This window comes from Mauremys reevesii, linkage group 5 (genome assembly GCF_016161935.1).
Source record: "Mauremys reevesii isolate NIE-2019 linkage group 5, ASM1616193v1, whole genome shotgun sequence".
In the NCBI taxonomy this organism is placed as follows: domain Eukaryota; kingdom Metazoa; phylum Chordata; order Testudines; family Geoemydidae; genus Mauremys; species Mauremys reevesii.
In genome coordinates this window covers 37406897-37425667 of record NC_052627.1, presented here as the reverse complement: position 1 = coordinate 37425667, position 18771 = coordinate 37406897, and the positions used below count along the sequence as shown (strand labels likewise).

The 18771-nt window shown below is 38.3% G+C and overlaps 1 protein-coding gene across 5 annotated transcripts in view; it reads left to right on the top strand.

Moving 5' to 3' along the window:
• LOC120406425 (bifunctional heparan sulfate N-deacetylase/N-sulfotransferase 4) overlaps window positions 1–18771 on the top strand; it is a 302448-nt gene that overhangs the window by 128573 nt on the left and 155104 nt on the right. For 4 of the 5 annotated variants that reach the window (XM_039541294.1, XM_039541295.1, XM_039541292.1 and 1 more), the window contains exons 2-3: window positions 11918–12026; window positions 14862–16100. In XM_039541294.1, coding sequence (XP_039397228.1) covers window positions 15120–16100 — 981 coding nt within the window. In that variant the 5' untranslated portion in view covers window positions 11918–12026; window positions 14862–15119. The remainder of the gene's footprint in view (window positions 1–11917; window positions 12027–14861; window positions 16101–18771) is intronic. The other variant, XM_039541291.1, reaches the window with a different exon arrangement.

The following is an 18771-nucleotide window of genomic DNA, read 5'->3' as shown; positions in this document are numbered from 1 at the left end:
ATGAAGTGTTAAAACTTTAATACCACTTTAAGAATCTTTAATACAAATGTCTCATTTTATCCAGTGAAATTCAGCCAGGAAAATGCTACTCATAAAAAGGATGAGTAAAAGTTTGTTTTTGTTTTTAATCAACATTTAAGTTACAGAAGTAGTTGACCTATAAAAATAGGCTGGTTGAAAAAAATGAAAATCATATATGGCAAACCAAACGATTTTCTACCACTACTGTAGGTAATAATAATAATTATAATAAATGTATGCCAGATTCCTCTCAAATTAACAATTTCTAAAGGAAGTGACTACTAAGATGGTGTTTTAACAGCTATGCTACCAAAGTTATATGCTAATAGCACAATACTGTAGAGTACATGCCACTATTTGACCAAACAAGCAAACATGCTGGGACCAAAAGTAAGGCATTGTGATGGGGTGCTTTGTGCGGAGATTGACAAGGGAAGGGTTAAATCCCATTCCCTGCCTTTGGCTACAGGGAGGACCACAGGTGCCTTCTTCAAGTGCAGGGATTTTCAGGGCCATCTGAGGGGAATGAATTAATTCACCCCAGCACACTATCGGAGTGACGTGCTGTAGGGAGCCAGGAGCCAAGTTTGACAGCAGGAGTCAGGGAGGATGGGTTTATTTTCAGGAATAGGGTTAGAGATGAGAGGGGAATCTGGAGACATTCCTTTTTTCTTTTTGGAACTTGGCTGAAGTGAGCCAAAGTTTAGAACTTTGCACTTAACTTGGCTGAGGGAAGCCCTACTGATTGCTTTCCCTTTAATTGGCCAAGACATTCTTTATGTTTACTTCTCAGTGTCACCATGAAGTGCACCAAAGAGGCATTTTATATCCACAAACCCAGGCAGGCTCCTTTCCTTCTCTGACCCTATCATGGGATTAAAAAGAAGAGATTCTCTGTAATTTAATCATTCTGAGTATCTAAGAATGTTCCAGGCATCATAAAAATGGCTTTTATTCTCACTCTTCCTCAGTCATCTTTTGCTAAATTTTACCCCAACATATATAGCTCCCTTCCCCTTTTTCTTCTCTCTCTGCTCTTGTTAGGTTGATTGTAAATACAGCTTCCCAGTGGCTAAAATGCCATAAAGGCAAGGTAATGCAATCAGCAATCTGAAACCTGAGCACATACATTGGCTGATGTTTTGTCCTGAACCACACTATAATAACCGTACTTGTACACAATTACATGTGTTTTTGCTCACACGATATAATCACTAGCATGTGTTGCAGTTATGGACATTTGTTTAGGACTTAATTTAGGACTCAGTTGCATGAGCTAGCTAAGGGCCTAGGGAACACAACATCAGTACATGAGATGTGAGGAATAGCTGGCATCTTGTCATTGCACTCAGGAGTGTGCTAAAGATCTATACCTATCTGAAACAGTGCTGGTGATGCTGTCCATGACTCTGGAGTTATGGTTTACCAGTGTTTGGCTGTTCTGAAATCAAGGGTCAGGATCCCATTGTGTTAGGCACTTGTACAGACAAGTAACAAAGAAGAGAATTATTGACTCAAATAACTTTCTGTCCCAGCCCTTAGTTACAGTGCCCTTGAGAGATGCTCTAAACCTCTTCTAGCAGGGTAAACTAAAGGAATTCACATGGCAGCATGAGTAAACCTTACTTAATTCTTCATATTCAGCCAGGACTTCATCTTGCATGATACACTGTAGTGTGTCCTCTTAGTGAAGGGAAGACATCACGGGAGTCTTATAGCTTCAGTACATCATGAGAGATTAAGTCTAGCTCAGTAGCCCAGTTCATAAAGGAGAATTGAGTCACAAGGTAAATGAACTGCAATTCCCATGAGGAACTCAAGCATTACATCCAAATTGAAATATTTTGGGCTTTGGCCAAAACATTTAGATTTTTAACCAAAATCTTGTAGAGTTCAGATTTTCTATGAAAAATCTGTATTTTCCAAAGAAAGCAAACACTTTTTACAACAACAACAACAACAACAAAAGTTTAATAGAAAACCCAATTTTACAGTTTTGATTATTTTTTTTCAACTAGCTCTAGTGCGGTCCTTTGAATTTACTGTGGCTTAACAGAGGATTCTTGCATTCCTTGTTAGTGTAGTGGGCCAGAGTAAATGTAGTGGGCCAGTGGGATCCTAAACTGATCATCAGCCAGCTGAAAAGGTTATTTTCTTTGTTAAGAAGCTTCTGTACTCTTCAACATTCGCTGGGTTTTCTTTCTTCAGAGGTCAAATTTAACCAGAATATCCCTGGAACTTGTTATATTTCCATCAGAAATCTCCAAAGAGATCTTCCACTTGATGTACCGAGTAGGGTCCCACTCCCACAGAAACCCAATTTAACTGTAGCAGAAATAAATACATGGAAACTGAACTAAACAAATAATAATAGTCAGAAAAGAAAACAAGTACCATATATGCCATTTGACGGCACATGTAAAAATATGCATTCTGAGCATGGCTTAGTTGAAATAGATTATTTTGTCATAACAATTTGCAATTATCAAGCACATTTGAGCCGAAGTATTAATTATCTCAAAGGGGTTTAGGTAAATGTCCTTATCTCCATTTTACAGATGAGAAAACTGAAGAACTGAAAAAAAATGAGTGATTCATCCAAGGACATATAAGTAGCCAGTAGCAGAGCTGGCAACAGAACCCAGAGGTCCTAACTTCCAGTCTTGTGGTCTAACTGCAAGATATCTTTTCTCCAGTTACACAAAGCATGGTCATGCAAAAGTTATAAGATGACAAATCTAAGTTAAATTAGCATCTTGCATAAAACTTCCTCAGACAATCATGTCAACCTTATGTGTACTTGGCAATGTTTGCAATAATTAATATTGTAAAGTGAAATGTAGTTTCTTGGGTATTGTAATATTTTTAGTACACTATCAAGTTTTACATTCTTATCGCCCAGATTAGTTTTACAGACAATTGTAACACTGAGAGACACAAGTGGTTCCGGTGGAGAGCTAAAAGGCAGTAGTATATTATCAACATAGAAAAAAGTATTCAAGAATCCATGGAAAAGTTATATAGGAAAGTATAATATGACCTTAAATTCTTGCCCCAAAACAATCATGCAAGTAATATTAAGAGTCTGATAAAATCCACTATATTTTGAGCAAGACTAAAACCATGGGTCTGACTCTCTCTGATAGAGTACATCAGGAGAGTTACTTGGATGAAAAATTGGTGTGAGAAGAGCATCAGGTTCCCTGTGTTTAACTCATTCCCACTGAACCTGCTTTGCATGAGGTATGTCACATGGTCGTTGCTACAATACCTTAGTGAGGTATTGGGCCTTTTAAATTCCCATCTGCACTGTTGCCCCTCAGCACTGCTGCTTTAGGGCAGATCCCTGAGGTTTCCCTTAGCCAACCCTCTATGAGCCCCTCTTGTTCCAGCGAAACCTAACATATAGCAGGTTTCAGGTGGAGCAGAAGATGGGAGGACACAATGTGCTCCAATGAAACTGACCAATGGAGTGGCCATTTGGAAACTGTTATCCATTAGCACAAGTTAGAGCATCCCTGAGACTGCTTTAACTTGTGCTGGGGGCTTGTTCAACTCCTTGCAGAATCTAGGACTCAAAAGGCAGAAAAGCAGTGGAAAGCCACCTATGACACCCACCGGTGAACCAGCTTCAGAACACTCTGGGATCTAACCTGAGCACAAATTTTCCTCTAAATTTCCCTCTTCCCTCTAAATTTCCCTGGCATTTCTTGAGGGAATATGTTATTCTAAAGATTTATAGTAGTATATAGAGCCTTTCCTATCTGTTTTTAAATCATCCTGGTCAGTAGTGGTGATAGGTCATTACTATGTGACAGAAGTTCAGTAGCCTAGTTTATACTAGGGATATAGTCACATCAAACTTTCTTCACAACAGCTAACTGTGACAGGACATATATAACCCAGACCAGGTTAGACACTGAAATATATGGTCATGGATGTACCACAGAGGGTACCTCAGATGTCTTCCATGATAAGAAATATCTTTAGGTGTAGCTCTCTAAGCAACAGGGAAACAAAAACCCGAGGAGCCACTGAAGAGTAGATAAAAGAAGAAAGTGGGGACTGAGCCGGTGGTTTTACTTCTGTTAAGAAGGAGCTAAACCTGAACATTCTTGATACTGTCCAAAGAGGACACATAACTGTGTGCCTTGGAGCACAAGATTTAAGGTCTTTGGCAAGTCAGTTAGAGGTTATGGGCCTACTATAGGAGTGGAGGGTGAGGTTCTGTGGCCTGAAATGTGCAGGAGGTCAGACTAGATGAGCATGAAGGTCCCTTCTGGCCTTAAAGTCTGAGTCTATGCACAAAAGTACCAGCTTTATTTATTTGCTACTCAGATGGAGAAAGGAGTTATCTATTATCATGTCACAGATTTTCAGCAGGAAAAAAAAAACCAGTGGTCCTTTCAATAATTATCAAGCAAATCTGGCAAACCTTATTAAAATACCAGAATAAATATTAAGAGGTCAGTAGTTATTTAGAGGCTAATGGAACCATGAATAATATTTATATAGTCCTACTCTTCTTAATTTTTTAGCTTGTAGTATGGTACTCTTTATGTCATCAGATGTATACCATAATATATACAGCATATATGGATGAGTTAAAGTTGCTACTTGAATCTCAACATTTGCATTGCCTGACTCTTGGAATCGCTAACAAGGCAATCGTAATGTTGCATTCGTGCAGGTCCCTTGACAATTAAAAAAGCAAATCATGCTACAGAAACCTGATTGTTTAGTTGACAGAATTACAAAATTAGTAGACAAGGGTAACACAATAAATGTAATATCTGGACTTTAACAAAGCACTTGATACAGTGTTTCACCAAATCGTACTTGAAAAATGAAATTAAATCAAATTACCTTCCACTGTAGAATTGAAACGTACTGAAAAGTGGCTGAAGCGTCATTATGAAAGTGAGATGATTAAAAGTCTTGTCTCAGGTCAGGGGGACTGTCCTGTGGCTTGCTCCATGGAATAGCATTAAACCCAGTTTTATTCAACAACATCATTGATATGAGTAGAGAAATGGTAAACAGCATGTTAATTAAATTTGCAGATTTTGTAAACATCAGTGAGACCAGACAAGTAATATACTGGGCCTGATCCTGTAGTCACACAAGACTGGGAGTCACAGGAACAACGCTCTGGTTCAGGTTCTATCACAGTCATTTTTGTGACCTGGGGCAAGTCACTTAGGGCTATATTCACAAAGGGATATAGGCACCTAACGTCCTCTCTGGGTGCCTAAATCCAAATTTAGGTGCCAGTGATATTCACACAACCAATGGGAATGTGGGTAAAAATATTTGTCTGCACAGGCATTGATTTTCCAAAATGCTCAGGGGTGCTTGACCCCCAACTCCACCCTTTCCCCCACCCCTGCCCTGCCTCTTCCCACCCAGTTCTGCCCCCTCCCCCAAGCGTGCCGCCTCCTCACTCCTCTCCCTCCCCCCAGAGCCTCCTGAATGTCATGAAACAGCTGATTGGAGGCATTGGGAGGGAGGAAGAAGCACTGATCCATGGGGCCGCCGGTGCGTGGGATGCACTGGGGAGTGTGGGCAGGAGCTGATGGGAGGCTGCCAGTGGGTGCTCAGCACCCACCATTTTTTCCCCATGGGTGCTCCAGCCCTGGCACACCCACGGAGTTGGCGCCTATGTTTGTCTGCGTCACACAGTGTTGTGGGCATAAATTGATTAATGTTTGTAAAGCACTTTGAGACCATCAGAAGGAAGATGTTACATAGGTGCAAAGTATTATTATTTATTCTTAGTAGTACTCAAGAAAAGACTGCAGCCTTTGGCTCAAAAGGAATTAGAGAGACTGTTTTGGCCAAAGAGTCAAATCCTGAAGGGTGTTTGCCTGATGATGAACTCAAGATGTGGAGCCTATTAAAATCAATAGGAGCGTTGCTTATGTTACAGCTGAACAGAACATGAGAAAGGCCTTCTGTATTTGCCCCCTTGTGATGTTAGCCTGCAGAGGCATCCTATCATAGATCAGGGAAGTGGTATTGCCTCTCTGTATTTGGTCATGCTGAAACCACACTTAGAAACCACACTCTCTACTTCTAGGCATCTGAATTCCTAAAAGATATTTACAAATTGGGAGAAAGTCAAAGAAAATAAAAAAAAATGAGCTACAGACAGTGACGTATGAGAAAATCTTATATCTAAGGCCCTACTTGAACTGCAGGATGATTGTCAAATCATTGTGGCTGAGTTGCGGACAAGTTGTGGAAAATCAAGGAAAAGCAATAACGGCTCTCTATCAATTGCAGCAATTTGGAAAAGCCAGAGAAGACCTATTTGTTTAAGAAAAAAATTGCTGGAACAATATAAACACTCAAATATTATGTTATACTTGCTCTTTTTTTATAACTGTACATTTTACTACAACTATAATACAGTCATTAATGCACAGGGCTGACAGTGGACGCTCCGCCATGCACTGGGTTGACATCCTGAGCCCCAGTCGCGCAGGGCTGACAGGCAGAGCCTCAGCCACTATCGGCTCAGATAAATGAGGCTCTACTGTACTAATAGTGAGAGTCGCAAAAGTGTGTGCAAAATTGTGGATTGTGCAAAGTAAGCTAATTAAAATAAAAATTGCAGTGGAAGCCTAATATTGTGGGATCCACAATTTCTGCAATATCACAAATGAAGTAGGGCCTTATTTATAACTAAATGTGCCTCAGCTTGGCCAAAAACAACTAACAGGAAATGACTACGATAATCTGGAACAATGATTGGACATGTATAAACACCAAATAAAGGAATTTTAAGGGTGATCCAAAAGACTGTGACTGAAAGTAGTGGAGTCAAAGTAAGTAAAGGGAAAATTTAGGCTGAACATCAGTACACATATTCTAACACTGTGGTCTATTCTAACTGTAAAATAGTCTTCCAAAAGAAGTGATAAAAGCCCCAGCACTTGATTTATTTTAAACTAGACTGGAGAAATGTAGTAGGTAACAATGCTACATGAGGCAATTGACTGGAGGACATAAGAGGTGCTATCTAGATCTAATTTTTGTATTTCTATGATTTTATTAAAGTGAATCAAACATAACTTCAGTATCAAAGAAAGGGATTTTGGAGGCACCAGCAAAAGACGGAACTTTATTTCTGACCTTCCAAGTACATATTTGTAGAAGTCTCCCACTGATAGATGAGGAATTTCTGTGCACACTTTAGCGCTTATTATGGTTACGTGTCTAATGCATCAATAGGAGGAAAGAAAAGGCCACTTAGTCAGCAATTGTAGATCAGGTCTGAATTAATGAGAAGGAATTATATTAGCTGACCTGCTGTTACGACAGCACATCTAGAACATGTGTTCAAGGAGCTGGGCGTTGTGATAAGTCAGCTGTGGGTATTTGCAGACCTTTCGAAATTACTGAAGGAAGAATAATAGGGATGATTCTTATTAAAATGTTGCTGCTAAGCAGGAGCCATCTATTTATTCACAGGGTAGGTAGAGTGTGATAGACTGACAATATCCTCTAATGTTGGCAACAAACCTTGTGGAAGTAAGAGAAACTTTATTGAATTAAGTTAAACCTTATTGAACCAGGCTTAATTTTGTGGATTTGTATGTATTTCCATGGAAAGAGTAAACAGAAGAACAGCAGGGGGTGATTAGGCAAATCCACTTGGGTTTTAGCATCTACAAAGAGGTTGGAAAAGTGCACAATATACTAGTTCAAATTTGATTCTCCAGAGACCATCACAAAGAAGGGCATTTTGGATAAATAGTCTAGTTTTAAACTGGCTCAGTGCCTTCTTCCAGATCCACCAAACAGACAGGACCCCTGGTCCATAGAAGGTCCCGATGCTTAGGGCAAGGTTGCAAGGACTGGATCTACTGATGTCCCATAAGAATGGACACTTGTTCTGAGCTGAATCTATAATAAGGCTGTAACCACAAGGACTACCATTAGGTGGAAAGTTGAAGGACTGCTCCTTCCATAATCCATGTTAGGATTATCTCTGGTAAGTTTATTAGCAAGTGTGTAAGTATTAGTAAGTGTGTAAAAGGTTATTTTATTATTTTAAATATATTTTATCTGTAATGCTTTTTATCTTGAGAATAATGCAGGCTTGCATAGGAAGTGCTGCGTGATACCTTATAATTGTAGTAGTTGCACTTGTCAAACATCTCTGATCAGAAAGCAAGCAGTTGTCCTTGGGCAACCTTTCTGTGCTGGGAATAACATAGTGAAGTCAGGTAACTGTGCAGCCTGGAAATACCCTGGTCAGAAGGGAGAGAGAGGTGGATCTCCATGCAGAAAGGAAATGGCTGCACAGCTGGAAGCCTGAGAGTCCTTACCCTTATTAGATCACTCAGAGGAAATACAAGTACAATTGCCCTAAACTGTGACATAGAGCACAGGCAATGACAAGGTAAACTTTCCCAAACTATACCATCAATATGCTTCAAAACAAACCCAAAGGGGCTCAAGGGCTGAGTCTACTAACAAGGCCATTGCTGGAGAAGGTATTCACTGGAACATGGAGTGAGACAAGCTATTAACTTTGTATGTGTCACTTAACATCCATCAGATGGTTCTAGATTTTGGACACAAATCAGCCTCAGTTAAATTCAGACTAGCAATATGGAAGCAAAAGGCTCCATATCTCCTAATCTGTCCAGTTTTCTTTGTCATTCATTCAATAAATAAATAAACAAACAAATAATCAAATACTTTAAAAGATGTATGCAAAAACATTTTATAAACACAATTTTTGGCAGTCTCTCTACTGCAAAGAATTTTTTCACAAAACTCTGAGTAAAAACATCTGTAAAAACTAGAGCTACTAAAAACTAGTGAGCAGAGTCAAAAGGGTCAAGTGTTCATTGCTTCCAATAGCTCTTCCAGGCACAGATTCCTGCCACTTTTCATTCCATGAGAATTATACATTGTTTGCTTTGTATCCAGTGATAATTAGCCATGACCCTGGCAAATTGTCTGCTTTTCTAAAAAAGCAAGAAATTATACATTGACTATAGAAACCCCTAATCACTGAAAACAATTACTAAAATTGGGTGTTTCAAATGACAAGTGGAGTCTAAATTTACTTAAGGGAAGGAATTAAGCTATGAGGGTAAATCCTTGGGTGGTGTAAATTGTCATAGGGAAGTAACTGAAGTCAGTTGAGCTATGACAATTTCTACGTGCTGAGGATCTGCCTTTGTAGGCAACACCTTTTCATATGCAAGCTGACGAGCTTGTGATCGGTCTTGTGATCAGTTTTGTGAGGGCTGCTAAAACACTTACTAGCAAAGCAGTGTTCATAAAACATCTACACAAGTAGTGATGGATGAACCGCAAAAACATTGTTTTGGATAAGAACATAAGAATGGCCGTACCGGGTCAGACCAAAGGTCCATCTAGCCCAGTATCTGTCTACCGACAGTGGCCAATGCCAGGTGCCCCAGAGGGAGTGAACCTAACAGGCAATGATCAAGTGATTTCTCTCCTGCCATCCATCTGCATCCTCTGACAAACAGAGGCGAGGGACACCATTCCTTACCCATCCTGGCTAATAGCCATTTATGGACTTAACCACCATGAATTTATCCAGTTCTCTTTTAAACGCTGTTATAGTCCTAGCCTTCACAACCTCCTCAGGTAAGGAGTTCCACAAGTTGACTATGCGCTACGTGAAGAGTACATGAAAGTTCAGCTGCATAATGGAAGCTTATCCAGATCTCCAGAGTTTGGAAATTTCTCATTTGTGAGATTTCTGGTACTTCCACTTACAAAAGCTGCTGTATTCCAAGAGAGCAGAGGCTCAAAACAATGAAAAATAACATAAATAATCTAATTAATTTTTTTCAGACTTGGAATTTGGTTTGAATTTTGGGTTGATGTTTAAGAAGGAATGATTGAGTATGTACCTCTTTTATCAAACCAGTTCACTTATCTTTTGTACTGAACCAGTAGACCATTGTGGTTAGTTTGTCTAAATAAAGGAGTGTAAGTGCTTTTAAATCAGGGATTGTTGAACAGATAATTAGGGACATCGAGTTGGGTTCATACAAATTTCGTATTTGCCCTCAGAAGGAAAAATAAACTCCTGAACCAAACTTTTTTTTTTTGAGGTTGAACAATTCACTTATCTTGTTTCATTATTTTTCATACAAATCTGGATTCCAACTAGAAATGGAAATGGAAGTTCCAAAATATTATGAGAAAAAGATGTTTCTGAAGCATTTCCAGACCAAAACCCCATAATATCTATTCTGTCATGTAAAGATTTTTGTGTCAACAAGAAATGGGCATGTTATTAACTGTGACCCATACTCCCTCTAGTACTTGTCTCCTGCTTGGTCCTTTGGCTTTTCCCTTGTAGTGTAGGATTCCAGGATTTCATGTCCAACTCTATACAAAAGGATGAACAAACATCTGACACCACTCCTGAAATCTGGGAGATTTGAAATCTGGTTCCAAAATTTTGCAGTTTGGGCAATAAATGAACTAAAGCTTAATGATGTATTATACAGCTCAATACAGCTCAAAAATCATTTTCTTGTTAAGAACATTTACTGGTATATGTTTTATGCATTGTATGTCTTGTTAATGATCCTTGTTGGGGCCAAATTTAGCCCTGGTTTAAGTGGGTCAACTCCACTGTGATGAATAAATAGGCTAACGTACATTAACCATTGTGTTTAATAGGCCTACATAAGAACTTTTGTAATATCTCTTAAAATTCTATGCTGGCAAAAGCCCTAGTGTAGATGCAGTTCACCAGCTTATTTCATTTGGAGAACTTATATCGGCTTTATCAGGTAAAGAACACTTTTGCTGGTATAAGATGCATGCACATTATGAGTGTTTGCCAATATAGCTATAACAGCAAACACGTTTTAGTGTAGACCAGGCCAGAGTCTTCAATGGTACTGCATGCTACATGTTGCCAGTATAGTTAGTGTTTCTGGGACAAATGAAAAATTACAGTATTAGCACATGAACTTGTCAATGCAAAATATGACAGTGTAGAAGTCAGCTCTCTAGGTAAAATTCATCTGGTACAAAGAGCCAGCACAAGGACTCTGCATCATTGAAGATCTGTTCTGAGTGAATATTACTTTGTTTCCTTGATCAATGTACCAAAATTTGGACCCTATCCAGCAAGGTGGATCATCAGTTAATTCAGTCAGAGCTGAGGGCCCACTGAATCTCAGAAATTGGACTCTAAAATGAAACTGTATCAGTAATACTAAATTATACTAAATAAAGCCTGATTTGGACATCTATTTTCAAGTTTTTCAGTGCTATAATAGATTCATACAGTATAAAGATACTCCCAGAAAAACTGAAGTGCTGAATGCATATAAAGCTGTTGAACCATAAAGGGGAGAGTTTCAAATGCCCAAATGGCAGTTCCCAAGTCCCAGTTTTGCCTTAGAAAATCTCCCCCAATGGGTTAGTATAACTGATGTCCTTTCATAGACTTTAATTATGTTGCACTGCTTCTTACTGAACAATATTAACAGTTTCAAAGAACAAATCTAACAAGGTGCCCAAACCTAGAATTTAATCTTGCTCCAAGTGCTATCCGGTTTAGAATGAATACCTTTATTTAATAAATATATATGTATGGGTAATTTAAAAACATTTATTCAATGTTTATCACAACATTGATAGATGGACTGGATTAGATTAGACTGAGATACTAATATTTCTTTCAGATGGGATTTTATCTTTTGTATTTATATTGTAAAGTCTTTGGGATAAGGACTGTCTTTTTGTTCTGTTTCTGTACATTGTCTTGCACAATAGGATCCTGGTCCATGACACATAGCTAATAGGTGCTACCGCAAACCAAAATGATAACGATCGATCTCACCAAACGTATTATTTTGACACTTTATAATTCCAGTACCTGAGGGACCCAAGAGGAAAAAAAGCTGAGGGGAAAAAAGGAGAAAATGTAGATCTACTAATTGCATGCTATTCACCTGGGCTACAGAAGTGGACTAAGAAATTTAGTAAGTATAAAACCTGTTGCAGGATCAGATTTATTAGCACTTAAATTATATTGCTTTTGCACTAAAGTCTAAAATAAGGTGTTTTACCTGCTGGTACAGATTGCTGTGACCTTTTTGGACTCAGCTTGATTGCAGCTCCATTTGTTTTGTAAGCTGTCCTGGTGGATAACAGGTGCTGCCATTCTTTGTCTGGCAAAAGCAAGAAAACATTGCCCTCTAGTGTTGAAAGAAAATACATGATATGAAGTCCAAGTATTTTTTCATTTCAAAATATCTCCAAAACCAAAAGTTGTAGGCATTAGCTATTCTATTTTATGATCTGTGTACACCCACAATGATGATGTAATTCCCAAGAAAGATTACAGTGATGTGATAAACTCCAAGAGTCAGACATGAGTGATTCATCCATGTCACCAAAGTCCCAGAATTGAAATACAGCCTCATAAAGAGAGTTTCCATTGATCTGACTTTATCTTTTTATAAAAAAAATTAATTGGCTTTTTTGAGATTAAATCACCTTGAACCTCAAAGCCAATAAAGCAAGCAATAAAGAAGCATTTATTGCTCTTATAATTATCTTGATTATTATCTTGTTTATTAGTAGCATTTCTTTAATTATTATTAATTACTATTTTTATTATTTGGGGAAATGTCCATTCAAAAACTCTGCACTAGAATAAACTGGAATATCTTTCTTGCTACTGTTTGCTAGTGGCTCTGTGACACAAACTTGAATCAATGATTGTTCTGCTGCTGGCGCACTATGACAAAGCATGAAAGAATATGAAGAGTGCAGCAGCAAGCCTCTGACTCAAGAATATACTTTAGGGAAAATCTTACACTGGCAGAGGAATGGACATAATGACCTCTCTTATAGGTGTTTTCTATCTCTAAATTCTATGGATCAAATTCTGATTTCTATACTTATGCTGAGTAGTGCATTACTGAACAAGTAGACCTTTTTATTCAGAGTTTATCCCCATGACTTTGTTTATCTCTTTTGCTGAGCCTTTCCCATGAATTCTGACATCAGAAAAGTAGTGTAACAATTGGATGTCAGAAGAGGTCTGATATCGGATACCAGTATGATAGCCGAAGAAAAATGTTTAAAAGAGCATTAATACCCTTCCTTTATGTTATTTATGTTTACTATAAGCAATCAGAAAAAGCCCCTTATGAAGGCATACCATTATTAGATAAATATACCGTTAGCGATTTCCCATATATTATGTTTATTACATTTCCTCAGGTTTAGATTTAAAAGTTTTCCAGAAATCTCAAATATTTAAGTTCCCATCTTTATTCTGCAGTCTAGTTTTACAAATGAAGATCTGTCAACTAACAGGTCTTCTGTAAAATGAATGTTAATTCTTAGCACTTTAAAATAATCCACTGTTTACAACCTTACATTGTTACAGTGGGCAAACAGTATAAATAATTCAGAAAGAGAAGATGCTCACTTACCCTTAAAGCCCATGAAACAAAATCATCTATTATTTCTGTTGTTTTTTTCACCTTTCCACTTTTGAAAAACAACCCCCAAAGCCCTCCCAACTTCATTGTGTACTCCTTGACTGACAAACTCAAATGTGATAAAATGTCTGTGGATGGTTCAGTGTAAAGAATATTTCCTTAATTTTCCAGAATTGTTTTGCATCCATTCTTCAAGCTGCAACAGTCTTTCTGGTGCAAATGTCTGTATATAAGGTTTCTAAAATGCACTTTAAACGCTATAAAGAATTCCCATGGGAAAATGGCATAGTATAGTGGTTTTCCACCTTTATTAATCTGCAGACCTCTAAAGGGTTTCAAGTTGAGGTGCAGACCCCTTTGGAAATCTTAGACATAGCCTGTGGCCCTCAACGGGTCTGCAGACCACAGCTTGAAAACCACTGGCATAGTATAACCAGTTTTTCACTGTAAGGAATTACACAAAGCTGTCCAGTGAATCTGGCCCATATGTAATTCTTACCTCAATCTTCTATTTAATAATAGAAGAGAGACAGATTAAGGTCCTGCATTCATTTTAAGCCCCATATTTAGATGCTTGTAACCATTTCAGGAAATTACCCTTTGAGGTGAAATGTAGCAGTATTAAGCTCAACACAAGATTTAATTGTTTAGAAGAGTTTAGTAAATTTTATTTTGGCTGTTTTAGAATTGTCTAGATGGTAACAATAATTTTTAATTCATTAAAAATTATAATGTTTTTGACATTTTAATAACTCAAGAATAACTTCATGTAAGCCTGCAGACTTGGATTCATATCCTGCAAATATTTGTACACGTGATTGCTTAAGTCATAGAAGTATATAGAAATACATAGAAATTGGAGACAAAGTCTTTTCATTCTTCTAGCCCATCCCCACTCTAACAACAGGATGGTTCCATACTACACATTTTCTAATACTTTGTCTTGACTAGTTTGAAATGTCTCAAAACACTGGAGTTCCACTATCTCCTTTCAGAAGACTATGCCAGAATTTGATAAATCTGTCCAAGTTTTTCTTTTTCTTAATTTCATCCCATTATTCTAAGTTATCCCTGCTTGCAATTGCAAGAAATCTTTTTAGCAAAGAAGAAGTGACTGAATGAACATTGTTCATAGTGCTGTATTTAGATTTCATGTCATAACAAAAGCATTTTGGAAAGTTACCTTAAATAGATATTTTTAAAAAGTTAACTACTAAAAAAGCAGCTGGCAATCAGCTAGTACTAAATCTCGTCTTCCTCAGATTGCACATATCAATTACTAGCTTATTTAATTAAGACACTTATTTTTAATTGCTTTATGGATTTTGTTTTTACTTACTCTAATTTCACCCTTTGTTGCAGATAATGTTAAGCATCATCTCCATTGATTTTTTGCAAGTGCTGCATTCAGAGAAGATCTCTTCCAATTTAGATTTCCAGATACTTTGACTTTGAGCTCTAACAACTTTATAACCTCCCCAAAACCCCTCATAAATGCATTGCAATGGTCACATGAACATTTGGGGCGTGGTACCAGCACCATTTTTTGTCCTCTCTGCTATGGCACTTTAAGAGGATAAAGCCAAAAACTTTTTTTTTAATTGAAAGTATTCCAAAAAAATGAATCTTATTATGAAACTTCGTAGAAGTTTCAGAACAGTGGTAATTCTCTTAACCACCTTCTGTTTAGTAAGCATAGTCATTTCCGCCTATTACTTATATACAGGCTACAAGCAGGAGATGACCCTAATTGAAACCACTGGAGAAGCAGAATGTGAGGGCCTTAAACTTTTACCATACAGGTCCATGGAGCTGAAGACTGCTAAGCCAATGGATCCATCTAATACTGACCCTATTGTCTTGCTATTTGTGGAGAGCCAGTACTCCCAGCTTGGACAAGATATCATAGCTATCCTTGAGTCTAGTCGATTCCAGTACCATATGGTGATTGCACCTGGAAAAGGTGACATTCCTCTTCTTACAGATAGCGGCAAAGGGAAATATATGCTTGTTATATACGAGAATATTTTAAAGTATGTGTCCATGGACTCATGGAATAGAGAGCTTCTGGAAAAATATTGTGTGGAATACAGTGTTAGCATAATTGGTTTTCATAAAGCCAATGAGAACAGCTCACCAAGTATTAAATTAAAAGGATTTCCACTAGACCTTTACAATAATGTTGCTCTCAAAGATTGCTTTGTAAACTCTCAATCTCCTCTACTGCACATTACCAAAGCACCAAGGGTTGAGAAAGGCCCACTACCTGGGGAAGACTGGACGGTTTTCCTGTTTAATCACTCCACCTACCAACCTGTGCTTTTAACTGAATTACAGACTTCCAGATCTTTCCCAGCATCATTGCCTAAGGCTCCACTGTATGCTACAGTGATCCAGGACTTGGGGCTTCATGATGGGATTCAGAGAGTCCTTTTTGGAAACAACTTGACCTTTTGGCTATACAAGTTGATCTTTATAGATGCCGTCTCTTTCCTGACGGGGAAGAAGCTCGCATTGTCCTTGGATAGGTACATTCTTGTCGATATAGATGACATCTTTGTTGGAAAGGAGGGAACAAGAATGAACGTCCAGGATGTGAAGGTAAGCCAAGAACTGGGGATGGCGTCTCAGATAAATGGCTCAAATCACAAATACATCTGGAGAGAGATAGAGAAAGAGCAAAGGAGGCCTGGAAGGACTCAGCCTCATAGTAATGCAACCAAGTTACAAGTAAATCCAACAGGATTTGAAAGCACAATCCGAATTTTGTTACATTTTGTATTGTTGGAACTGGTTGAAAGTGGCTGTCCCCCACACACCTGCACAGCTATGCATGCTCAAATATACTCTCACACATAAGCATTGCATGTACTGGTCACTCTGTATGTGGGCTACCCTCTACTAATGTCAGAATTGCTCAACAGTTTATTACTATATTTTCTCTAGTGGCTGAGCCATGACTAACCCTATTAGTGTTACAGGTAACATAGGTTCTCTTTTAGCCTGAATGTTGCGTCAGTGTTTTTGGATTGCTTATCTTGCTGTGAAGTACTGAGTGACAGCAGATTTGTTGTAATTGGCATCCACTGTACATGTACATACTGTTCAAATGCATGTACATAATCATATATATGGAAACATTTGCATATAGATGGATGCACACAATTTACAGGTATTTATTTTGAACCAGAGTTTTATTGGGGTTTAAAAAAAAAAGTGGTGTTTGTGTAGTTTAACTTTCCAGAAAGGATGTTTGTTATTTATAACTTCACTTTGTATTTGAAAAACAAAAGAGAATTTCCAAGCAGTTATGAAATATTAAAATGTATAATCTCATTCTGATGTATGAGGCTTATAAGAACAATTCTCTTTGCCATTACTAGCAGTTTCATAATTAAAGCTTCGCAAAACAAGATGAAAAGATACCTATACACCTTACACTTGTACATCCGTAGTTATGATCATACACTGTTTTTTTTCCTTGATCTAGAATGTTCATTGGCTGAATTTTTGGTGTTTTGTGTTTGGGTTTTTTTATTATTATTATTTATTATTTTTATTATTATTTTTATTATTATTTTCAATTTAACTATCAAAGTTTCCAATACAAAGGCCTATCACTCTGGATATTTGTCCTGTGGAATTCTCACAGAGGAAGATTCTTAGAAATATCTTTGAGAATTAAAAACAATGAATTGATACCAGTAGCATTACTCCTAATTAAATGTTCCTTTGGAATTGTCTAAATGTCCACATATTAAGGAAATTGTTATATTAATAAATAGAGGCTATTAGAGACTTTCCAGCCATTGCAAATGTATGTTCCCTATTTCCTACACAGTGAGATTTTTTCTTGTAAACATTGAAATGCTTCCATAATCAATGAACATGCACACACACCAAGCCTTTATCTACAATCTTTTTATGAAGTCCTAAGTTTATTTCATTATGTTTTAAAATTATTTTTTTCATTTTATGCATTTTCTATGTGTCTGTATCCTGGCCAGGGCCAGTAGCAGAACCAGATGAATTGAGACTTCACCCAAAAGTTGCTCCTGTGACATTTCCAGGCCAGTTTTGCAGACCCAGAAAGTTCAGATAATTGCAACAGGCAACCATGCTTTTGGATGCTTATCAAAGCTGACACCAGGGCCCAATCATAGCATCATAGAATATTAGGGTAGGAAGAGACCTCAGGAGTTCATCTAGTCCAACCCCCTGCTCAAAGTAGGACCAACCCCAACTAAATCATCCCAGCCAGGGCTTTGTCAAGCCTGACCTTGAAAACCTCTGAAGAAGGAGATTCCACCACCTCCCTAGGTAACCCATTCCAGTGCTTCACCACCCTCCAAGTGAAAAAGTTTTTCCTAATATCCAATCTAAATCTCCCCCACTGCAACTTGAGACCACTACTCCTTGTTCTGTCATCTGCTCCACTGAGAACAATCTAGATCCATCCCCTTTGGAACCTCCTTCCAGGTAGTTGAAAGCAGCTATCAATCCCCCCTCATTCTTCTCTTCTGAAGACTAAATAATCCCAGTTCCTTCAGCCTCGCCTCATAAGTCATGCACTCCATCCCCCTAATCATTTTTGTTGCCCTCCGCTGGACTCCTTCCAATTTTTCCACATCCTTCTTGTAATGTGGGGCCCAAAACTGGACACAGTACTCAAGACGAGGCCTCACCAATGCCGAATAGAGGGGAATGATCACATCCCTCGATCTGCTGGCAATGCTCCTACTTATACAGCCCAAAATGCCATTAGCCTTTTGGCACCAAGGGCACACTGTTGACTCATATCCAGTTTCTCATCTACTGTAACCCTTAGGTCCTTTTCTGCAGAACTGCTGCCTAGTCACTCAGTCCCTAGCCTGTAGCAGTGCATGGGATTCTTCCATCCTAAGTGAAGGACTCTGCGCTTGTCCTTGTTGAATCACATCCGATTTGTTTTGGCCCAATCCTCTAATTTGTCTAGGTCCCTCTGTATCCTATCTCTACGCTCCAGCATATCTACCACTCCTCCCAGTTTAGTGTCATCTGAAAACTTGCTGAGGGTGCAATCTACGCCATCCTCTAGATCATTAACAAACATATTGAACAAAACTGGCCCCAGGACTGACCCTTGGGCACTCCACTTGATACCAGCTGCCAACTAGACATGGAGCCATTGAGCACTGCCCGTTGAGCCCGACAATCTAGCCAGATTTCTATTCACCTTATAGTCCATTCATCCAGCCCATAGAGACCATATCAAAAGCTTTGCTAAAGTCAA